This window comes from Cajanus cajan, chromosome 2, assembly GCF_000230855.2.
Source record: "Cajanus cajan strain Asha chromosome 2, NIPB_CcT2T_4, whole genome shotgun sequence".
NCBI lineage: Eukaryota > Viridiplantae > Streptophyta > Magnoliopsida > Fabales > Fabaceae > Cajanus > Cajanus cajan.
This window is the reverse complement of record NC_138518.1, coordinates 47,981,807-47,993,112: the sequence shown is the minus strand read 5'-3', so window position 1 is coordinate 47,993,112 and position 11,306 is coordinate 47,981,807. Positions and strand designations below refer to the sequence as shown.

The following is an 11,306-nucleotide window of genomic DNA, read 5'->3' as shown; positions in this document are numbered from 1 at the left end:
TGCAACCAAAAACAAATTCTTGATATATTAATATTGCATCAGTTGAAAAATGAAAACTTCCATGTATGATAATATGCGACACTGTAAAAATATATATATGAACAGCAGTTCACCTACCTGTTTCTAAAATTTCTATCCCATTATAAATTTTGAGGAACAAATACTAAATAAATTGGATCACCACTGCTCTATAAAGCTGCTGCTACAAAATTCTCAAGAAAAATGATTGGCAGAAGTGGAACATGCAGATGATACAGCCTTCCCCCTTCATTTTGCCATGGAGGCAGTAAATAACACTAGAGTTGAGTTTGAGCTGAAGATTGTGCCAGGAGGAAAGAAAAAAGAGTGATGCTTCAAAGAATAGAATGGTATTAATATTATTCTTATGCCATAACCTTTTCCATCTCAAGAGATACGGGGAATTGGCAGGATGCCTGAAAATTTAGATAAAGACATTAAACTATACAGTGCAAGAGGCCAAAATTAAACAATTAAGAAATGAATATGCTGCACTTACCAAGTTGATGAAATTAAAACGACTTTCCTCCATTATAATTGTCATTACCAAAAGCACCGAAACCACTACCACGTGAATCACCAAAGCTGCTGCTTTGGCTAGACTTTCTGTCACCAAATGCACCAGATTGACCTTGCCCAAAATCTCCAAAACTGCTATATCGATCTGAACTACCAAATCCTCTAAAACCACCTGGATGAGAATTTCCACCAGATTGAGCTCCTGCTTGACCTGAACCACCAAATCCTCCAAAACCATCTGGGAAAGAATTTCCTCCAAATTGAGTTGCTGCTTGACCTGAACCGAAGCCATCATATCTACCCATTTCACCAGATGAATTACCAGAAGATCCTCCTAACTGACCTGAACCAGGGCCGCCAAAATGGCTAGAATTTGGTCCTCCAAACCTTCCCATCCCACTGGAATTTCCATAGTTAGATCGACCAAATCCAGAGTTACTGTAACTCCCAGAACGGCTAAATCCAGGACTGCGACCAAAACCTGAACCTCTAGATTGACGATCCCTCATACCTCCAAAAGGGCCAAAATTGCCACCACCCATCCCACCAAACATCTCTGCTGATCCACTTGGAACATCAATCTTTGGTAGCTGAAAAACACGAATATTGGAATAAGATGCAAGCAGTTAGTCATTAAACAAAATAAGAGTGACCTAGAATATAAGCATAGATAGGCTAAAAGAAAAGTAAGAAACTCAAGGTATGAAAAAAAATACTTATAGCAGAAAGATTTGAACTTTCAGATATATGGGCACATGAAGAATTGTAAAACCACAGCCAACTTCAAAGATCAAAATTTCTAAGCATTATCAGTTTGATAAAGACTCAATTTTCTGTTAATCCAATTTGATTAAAATGAGAATTCACAATATAAACTCCTGCTCCATTAGAAGTTATTGAAAATATGTTGGGTAAAGCCCTCAAAGATGTGCATAAAGAACTTCAGCCATTATCACAGATCATTTCCCATGAACTCAGTTTAGAACTTTAAGTTTTAACTTTTTAACATCTTACAACAAATACTTTCTGTTGACCTTTTACACTTTAAGTTAACGATTCAAGAACAACCTATAATTAACAGGTTTGAAACAAGCTTTTACTTTTATTTCAATATTAAATACTACTTAACCATAGAACAGCAGATGTATACCTCATGTAATTAAGCATTAAATTCATACAATTTTGTGATAATGAAATTTGCAATCTGCATTTCAGTAATCATAGAATCATGTGAGTGCAGTCTGCATTGCAATAATATCATATCCTAGTCCTTTACCAAAACTAAATGTCTGTTCCAAACACCATAATAATATCATTATATAATTTTGAGGTTTTTACGTCAGAATTTGCAGCTACATCCCTCCCTGCTTGATGTTACAAGTATCAGGCAAAGTAGACCCTAGACAGTAGACCATTGAACATGGATTCAGATGTACATACATTATCACACTCTGAACTCATCATGCACGAACTACCAAGATTAATGATTAGAACATAGATATAGAAGAGACAAGACTTGGTTAAGATTTTCAGCAACTTGAGTTTTATCAGTACTTAGCACCCAGTGGTAGTGAAAAACATTAGCATATTAAACTATTAAAGACTTTCTTCTGTGATTCAGTCAGTCTAGTAACAAAATAGGGATATTCACCACAACAACAAAGTTCCCTAACATTGGGAGGTAGCACATTCAGTTTTCCCATAGGGGTGAGCTGGACTGGATTTATGGACAGAGAATATGCTAACCATCATTTTGTAGTAACAGACTAGAATAATAAGGACAACTTCAAATAAGAAAGATAGAAGGATGCAAATGAATAGGAAGCAAAAATCACCTCTGTAAATTTGCATCCAACATCACGCTCAATAGTCTTCACAGCCCTGAATTGATCTTCTGAGTAAACAAGAATAGCAGCTCCTTTCTTCCCAGCACGGCCTGTTCGTCCAGATCGATGAACAAATATCTCTGATGAATTGGGAAGATCATAATGTATTACCTATGTCACGAAAACAAGTAAAAGATTTACTTTCAAACAAATTGAATAACAGTGTATGTCAATGTGTTTGCATATACACAGAATATATTACATGAAGGCACAAAAGATAAGAGTGAACAAGATTCAAAAAAGCAGATGTAGTGAAAAAGAGAAAGCAATACAGCAAAGTCAGATAATAGTTAAGAATTGAAGATAAGCATCTAGAAAGGAAACATTACCCCATAATTTCCTATTACACTCAAAATTTAGGGAAATCCAGATAATAAAATATCCTAAACATATTCAAGTTCTCCCACCAACCCCAGCCCCCCCACCCACACAAAAATTCTTTCAAAAACACAGCATCCAATTATAGAGTATCAAATATCTCAAACATATCAAGAACAGTAATAACACGGGAGGAACCACCATGTAGAAATTAAGAGTTGTTCTTGAACCTTAATCAACAAACAAGAAACAGAACATGATAACAACAATTTTAAATAAAAAGTTTAGCAAGACAAAACTCACGAGATCCACATTTGGAATATCAAGCCCTCGTGAAGCAACATCAGTTGCTACTAAAACATTAAAATTGTTGTTTCTGAAGCCAGCGAGAGTCCTTTCCCTCTGAGTTTGTGAAATATCTCCATGCAAGGCCTCACATCTAAGGCTTTTTGCCATGATATATGATAATCGATCAGCATCACGTTTGGTTTGGGTGAAAACAATACATTTTCCTCCATTCGCATGTTCCTAACCAAAGTATATACCATTAGGAAAGGAAAATTATGAGCCTTGTCTAAGGACCAAACAGACTCAATTGCAATCATTTTGGTATAAAATATAAAATATTAATAAGCTACTTATAACCAAATAGATATCACAATAGCAATCACTAATTATAGCTGATGCAAAAATAGAGCAAAGATTGTATCTGAATTCATACAGTTATCAGAGGTGCCAGAATTCCTGCTTTAGTGTATAGATCAGACACAATAGAGTACAGTGAAATTCCATCTGCCAACTTCTGATCCGAATCTCCAACCTGTGGCACCAATGAGTTCCCAATTAAATTACTACCAATGAACTATAGAATTCTGCACTTTAATCTCAAATATTTATTCATCCATACAAAATCATTGAAAAATGTGAACAAGAAAAAAATCAGCACAGTTCAGTTCCTTGTGCTAGATGTAAAGACAAGAACCAATAGCATTCATCATATTTACTTTGCACTATCATATTTAGAGAATCACATAATGTGATCACTGTTTAATTTTAATAATCATGCCGCACTAAATAGTTACACTGACAAAAATATAGAAAGGTATTCTTTTCAAGGACGAAAACACAGCCATTGCCATCACATTTATATAGACATCATATATACATCTTATATACATTAAATTTGATGCTGAAAAAAATACTCCAGCTAGCCTACAACTTTTACAAGCTTAACTCTCTTCACTTTAATTTTGAGGACATAGGAGTGTACACAATCCACCTTGTGGTGTTCAGGACAAATACTTGTCTGGTTGTCCCAGTAGCATTCAAGAAAACATGAAAATGCAACCAAATGTGGCACTTTCAGAAGCAGTTTGAAGAAAATGAATAATTTGTGTTTGTAATTTCCAAGTAATTTTATGCCTTCATGTCATTTTATAAGATTATTTTTTATGCCCTTTAGTCAAAATCCAGTTTTCAGTCAAAAACTACTATTTAATGTCTTAGATATATCCAAACTATGTAACCTTGCCAGGATGGTTGTTCCCATGCTATATAAACTGCCTTGGTTCACCAATGAATTGATTGTTACAATTTTCCGAAAAATCTGAGACTATTATATTTAAAAGGTACCAGTGGCCCTCTATCCTTAGGGTGGTGTGAACTTATTCATCTAAATACTTGAGCTACTCTCTTAGCATCATCTTCGTTTGTATTTCATTACAATCAGACACCAAAAGTTTTAGCTCTTTTTATGGGAGTCTTCTGCACGCACTAAACTTTTACCTCCATTTGGAATCACTGCAATCTGAGTTCTCTATAAGAAGATTTCATTAATTTAAGTTTAGTGACTGTTGAATCCCTAATTTCAATCATTAGAAGATTTCATTTATTAAAATGTATTGTTTTTTGGAGCCCAAATCGTAAGCTTTTGATTGGTATCTTCCAATTTCTCCAAAGAACTTTCTTTACCCTATGTCATATTGGACTGGGCATAATTCCAAAGGAAATGACATTTGAAAACCATAACAATCCTTCTCCTGATGCCTAAAAACAGATACGTATACTTACAAGATCAATGGTTAGGGGGTTGTTTAGATAATTGCGGGTAATACTCATTATCCAAGATGGCATTGTTGCTGAGAACATAAGAGTTTGACGATTTGGAGACAACCTCTCCAAGATCTTCTCCACAGCTTCTTGAAATCCTACTTGAAGCATCTGATCAGCTTCATCAAGAACAACAAACTGAACACTGTTCAAATTCAGTGCACCCCTGTTGAGAAGATCAATAATTCGACCAGGTGTGCCTACTGCAATATCTACACCATAATTAAGTTGCCTCATTTGTTGCTGGATAGGCATACCCCCATAAAGACAGATTGTGTCCAAGTTAGGTGCAGTCTCAATGAACTCCTTCTCAACCTGCCGTGCAAGTTCTCTAGTTGGAGCCAAAACCAAAGCCAAAGGATCCCTTCCTCGCCTGTGATAATCAACCACCAAAATTTGTTTAGTTAAAGACACAACAATATTATATCCACCAGTTACCTAATCCACCTTCAAGCAGAAAAACAAGGCTACAGATTCAAGAAAAAGTAAGATGTAGTGTAACTAATATAAAGTACCCATGCTTAGCATTAAACTTAATGATCCTGTCCAAGATGGGTATCCCAAAAGCAAGAGTTTTCCCAGTTCCAGTTCTAGCTCGACCAATCATATCACGTCCTTGCATAGCAGGTTCCAGCACAGCTCTCTACAGTGAGAACATCAATAACTGAGAATCTCAAGCTCGAAGATAATATATTTTCCAAACAGCAGTTTTATATGGCATGAATTAGTTTTCCTGAAATTTACGTGAAGACAGGCCTTTGCTTTCTTTTTCAACCCCAAAATATCTAAACAAATATTTGAAAATAAAAAATATACATCCAAACTTAAATCAACTCATTCCACCAAAGCTTTATAATAACAACAATAACTTATAATGAAGTAGCTCAAGCCCAATATACAGCAACAAGTGGCTTTCATGAAATTTCTATGAACATAATCAACATACACATTTGCTTTCTTCAACCAAAAGATAAGTAAAATATTTATCTGGACGTAAATCAACTCATTTCAGCACAGCTGTTTACCACTACTACTAAGAAAGAGTAGCCCAAGCACAAAATATAGTGAGAATTGTTTTTCAAATTTTTACAAAATTTCTACAAACACAAACATTCGACTTCCTTTTCAACCAAACTATTTCAAACAATTGAGCAAAAACAAATTACCTGAATGTAAGTCAAATCATTTCATCACAGATGTATGATGATGATGATGCTGCTGATGATGATGAAAATAAGTTGATAACAATATTGTTGTTGTAATATATATGGGCGTTTGTTCTAAAATGAGAGCATTTAAAATAGTTATATATACTTATATTCCTTCCCCATAAGTCAAATACTATTGGTTAAATTTAGTTAAACCCAAGTTAAATTTGATTCCATATTTTAAACCTTGGCATACCATATCAAATGAAAGATATATGTTTCTTTCTAAATTTGAATTTTCATATGTTAAATCAAATTTATAGATGTTTCTATTGGTGTATTGGTGTATTATCATATTAATACATACAGAAATGATATCTTAATTTAAATAATCTATTTCATAATTTCCTCCTCAATATCAAAAGCCTTATCTCTCTAATTATTCTTCTAATCTAATATTAACAATTAATAATAAAAACACTTACTGTTATTTTTTTTTCTCTTTTCATGATACTTAAATTCATTATTATGTCATCTAAACTTATATACTATTAATAAAGGTGATACATCATTTTGGTGTACACATTCTGTTGACCACTTAGCCACTTAACTTCTAAAACACTTTCTATCCCAAACTTTTTTTTTTTTTTTATTTAGTTTGTATTCTCCTTTTTTCTCTACTTCTCCGTAAAGTTATTTATCAAAATTCTCACACCTCAATAACTACTTAAAACGTTTTACACCCTCTTTTAAATCCTCACATATATTTAACCTCAATTATTTTTCTCATTTATTTTATTTAAAAAAATATATGGAGTCACAAAGTAACTTCTTTACGCTAGTTATTAAGTAACAACGATACTCCGTTTTCAAATATTTTTATTTTTAACTTATTTAAATTTGAAAACATCCTTACAACAATAATAGTAATCTGATTTCGTAAAATTTTCCAACCACCGGTTTCACACGACACTTATGAATTATCATTTCCCTTTAAAAATTCACATTCAAAATCAAACAAAACACGAATCTCGCAACATCAATTAACAAAGCAAAAAAAAAAATAATAATAAAAAATATAAAAAAAAAACTAGAAAAAATAAAAGCCACCACTTCCAACGAAAACTAAACGCCACAACGAAGAGACGTTACCTGAATGGGAAAGAGCTTCGCGATTCCTCTCTTAGCCAGAGCATCCACGATCTCCGGAGAGATCCCGAGCTTCGCGATCTCCAGTCCTTCGTCGCCGTTGGCGCCGAAAGCTTCATCATCGTTAGAGTAATCGCGCTCTAGGGCGAACTGCGGCGCACGAGAGACCGGCGACGAGCGGAAACTGAAAGGTAGGGATCTGGCGTGAAATGACCTAACTCCGTCGCCGGAGACACCGTGGCGGTGGTGCGGGAGCGGCTGGACGGAGGCGAGAGCGGCGAAGAAGCGGCGCGAGAGTAGGGAAGAGGATCTCCGGAGAATGAGAGTGGTCATGTTGTGGAGATTGGTGAAGAAAATGGGAGTTTTCTTCAGAGAATGCAAAGTGAAGGGTTTTAGCTTTCAGGGTTTAAGGGGCGTGATCGTGTGTGGGTGAGTCTACTCACTTTAATCATGTACTTCCCTACAATGCAGTTACAGTTTCTATTAAAAAGAACTAGTGTAGTAGTAACTTGAACGTGCATGGGTCCATTAAATCTGTCTTTATCTATAGTATTTATAGATAGTAAATGAAGAGAATATTTTTTTGTTGTATATTGTTTATGTAATTATATAACATAATAAAATATTAATATAACATGTTATAATATCAAAGTTTTTTACTCAAATAATTTATTTTAAAAAAAAATTTTACCTAAATAGTAATTGTGCAAATTTATTTTTTCAACTAGTTACATTTACTGATCACGTTCGAAACGGACCGTTCTGAAATCAGAACGGGCCGTTCCGGATTAAAAAATAACACATGGCAAAAAGATCAGTCGTTCCAAAATCAAAATTAGCACATAAAAGTGGAACTAGAACTGGCCGTTCTGCATCCAGAACAAAACGTTTTGGCCTATAAATAAAAAATTTTTGTTCAATTTTTACTTATCAAATATCAAAACTCAAAAACTAACATCAAATAATTAAATTTATTGAATATTAACATTATAAATATATCTAAATAAATTTATTAAAATTCAATACAACAATAAAGATCAATGATGGCAGAAACTGATTATGTTGTTCTCTAATGTCCATCTCTGTTTTAATCCTGTTGGACTTTGGTCGACCCATGAAAGTTCGCTTAATTTCTGGATTTGGCCACAAAGTTGGACCAGTGTAAATAGGCTAATAATCTTCATGTCGGAGCTCTCCAAACTGTCCTACGTATACCTTTCTAGAACTTGCCGCAATTATACCACATTAAATCTCTCAGCGGGTCAAACTTCTCTCGGATGTTGTGTTTCTTTCAACTTTGTGGCCAAATCCAGAGAACTCAAGAGAACTTTCAAGGGTCGGCCAAAGTCTAGCAAGATTAGAACAAAGATGGACATTAGAGAACAATATAATCATGTAAAAAATTGTTCCTATTGTCACACCCCTAGTCATACTAGGAAGACATATCCAAATATTGGTCATGAATTTAGTTTCCATCACCATTGATCTTTATTGTTGTATAATGAATTTTAATAAATTTATTTAGTTATATTTATAATGTTAATATTCAATAAATTTTATCACTTGAAGGTAGTCTCTGAGTTTTGGTATTTGATAAGTGAAAATCAAACAAAAAAAAAATTTATTTATAGGCCAGAACGGCCTATTCTGGATGCAGAACGGTGTGTTCTGGTTTCAATTTTTATGTGCTAATTTTGATTTTGGAACAGTCCGTTCTGATCCGTTTGCCATGTGTTATTTTTTAGGCCGATGATATATACACCTCCTATCTTTTATAAGTACACCTCCAATCTCTTTTTTTAAAATAAAATTCCTAAAATATCCTTCTAACTAAATTTTAATTTTAAGTTCTATTTTTAAATTTGTTTTTTTATTGACCCCTTTTTTCATCATTCTTCTTTTTCTTTCTTCTTCTTTTGTTCATTCTCCTTTTTCATCACTCTAGTCATTCTTTGATGATTTTATTCTTTTTCGTTTTTCATTCTTGATTTTTCTTTTTTTTACAATCAACATAAACATATTTTATCTTTCTATCTTTTGAATTCTATTTTTCACTTTCTACTCTATTCTTTCTTAAACCCTAATTTTTCATTCAATCTTCATTATTCTCTACATTCAATATAAGGTACAAATTAATATATTAAATTATATTTTATATTTATAATTTTTTTTAACTTATTTAACATTACTTATGGACAACAGGATCGTAGACGATGGTGGTGGATGAGGAGATAAAGAAACACGTAAGTTAAATTTGTCATACCGAAAAGTAAGATTCAAAATTTAATTTTAGCATTCCGGAAAGTACTTTCCGGAATAGTAAAATTATTGTTCCAAAAAAAATTTTCCGGAACTGTGTTTCTTATATAATTCCGGAAAGAACTTTTCGAAACAGTAACTTTAGTATTTTGGAAGTACTTTCCGGAATTATGTAACAAAACTTTTCCGGAAAAAGCTTTTCAGAATAAGAATTTACTATTATGGAAAGTATTTTCTGGAATAAAAACTTTATTATTTCGGAAAGTAATTTTCAGAACAAAAACTTTACTATTCCAGAAAGGGGGGTGTGGGAAAAAGAAAAAAGAAAGGGGGTGCGGGAAAAAGAAAGAAGAAGTGCGAGGAAGAGAAAGAACAGGGGTGCGGGGTGCGGGAAAAAGAAAGAAGAAGAGGGATGTGAGAAAGAGAAAGAAGAGGGATGCGGTTGCGGGAAAAAGAAAGAAGAAGGGTGCGGGGAAGAGAAAGTAGAGGGGTGCGGGGTGCCGAAAAACAAAGAAGAAGAGGGGTGCGGGGTAGAGAAAGAAGAGAGGTGCGGGAAAGAGGAGTACAGGGTGCAAATTTAAGAATTATATATATTTTAAAAAAAATGGTAATTTAAAGATTTTATATATTTTTTTTTAAAAAAAGAGGGTGTGTTTATATGAAAATGGAGGTGTATTTATCATCACCCTATTTTTTAATCCGGAACGGCCCGTTCTAATTTCAGAAAGGTCTGTTCCTAACGTGAACAGTAAATGGTGCTAGTTGGGGAAATAAATTTGCACAGTTACTATTTAGGTAAAAAAAATTAAAATAGTATTATTTGTGTAAAAAATTTCAATGCATGACAATATTTTTTAATAAATATTATTTAATTTGTTAATTTTAAAAGTAAAATAAATCAAATGATAGATCAACACAAACTTAATAATATTGTGATTATATTTTTTTAAAAAAAAATATGAAATAACACTCTTAATTTATAAATAAAATTATTTACTATAAAATATTTAAGATATGTAAGAATACATATGTTCTTTTGTTGATAAATTTTGTGTTACAAATGCAATCACAATCTTCACTATTTTATATATTAAAAAATATTTGCATAAATATGACAAATTACATCTAAAAACATGCAAGATATATGTTTATAAACTGATTCATATGACTTTGAACTTGCAAGCATTCTCTCTTATTTCTTACATTAAATAAATAATCTTTTCGTATCTTTCATATGCCTCCTCGTAGCTTCGTTCCTAAAAAGATTAAAAGATGAACCAAATATATATATGTCAATTCAATAATTTACAAACATTTTTTGGTTCCAAGAATAAGTGTAATTGTTTCATTTTGAAGAGAAATTGTAATTATTCTCATAAGTAGTATAGTTCATTAATTTAAAATATTAATATAGTTTACTGGATAAAAATATTACCATACAACCTTAACAAATCATGTGCAAAGTGAATCAAAATTAAACTTAACAAAAAATGAATAATGTAGAACCAATGCTATCATGCATATTTTCCTTTTTAGTTTTTAATTACACCATTATTCATAGTTAGCTCTTTCTTCATATGGTTGTATCTCTCATGTTTTTTTTTTGTTTTTTTATAACATACTTTTTCTTAATGATTAAATATCTGATGTATTAAATGAGAAGAATGTTCTTATAGTTTTCGTTTTCAAATAAGTGCATTCATTTATATAAGACTTATTAAGTGAAAAACTACTCTTATTGTGAAAAATGTAAAACATAATTTTTGATACATTGATTGTCAAACATATAAATTATTAGTTAGTGGCTCACATAACCACTTAAAAAGTCAAGTTCAATTTTCTCTTAAATATGATCTACTGACTTATATATATTTTTTATATTATTTTATCCATAATGATC

At 32.5% G+C, this 11,306-nt stretch overlaps 1 protein-coding gene across 1 annotated transcript; it reads right to left on the bottom strand.

Annotated features, from left to right (window-relative positions):
- LOC109805117 (DEAD-box ATP-dependent RNA helicase 53, mitochondrial) lies at positions 1-7,577 on the bottom strand. The gene is made up of 8 exons (XM_020367094.3): positions 7,151-7,577; positions 5,366-5,493; positions 4,812-5,223; positions 3,463-3,561; positions 3,045-3,269; positions 2,373-2,534; positions 518-1,127; positions 1-434 (listed from the first exon to the last, which is right to left on the bottom strand). Exons 1-7 carry the CDS (start codon positions 7,478-7,480, stop codon positions 531-533), a joined length of 1,953 nt encoding a protein of 650 aa, XP_020222683.2. The 5' UTR covers positions 7,481-7,577; the 3' UTR covers positions 1-434; positions 518-530.
- Positions 7,578-11,306: the final 3,729 nt, after the last annotated feature.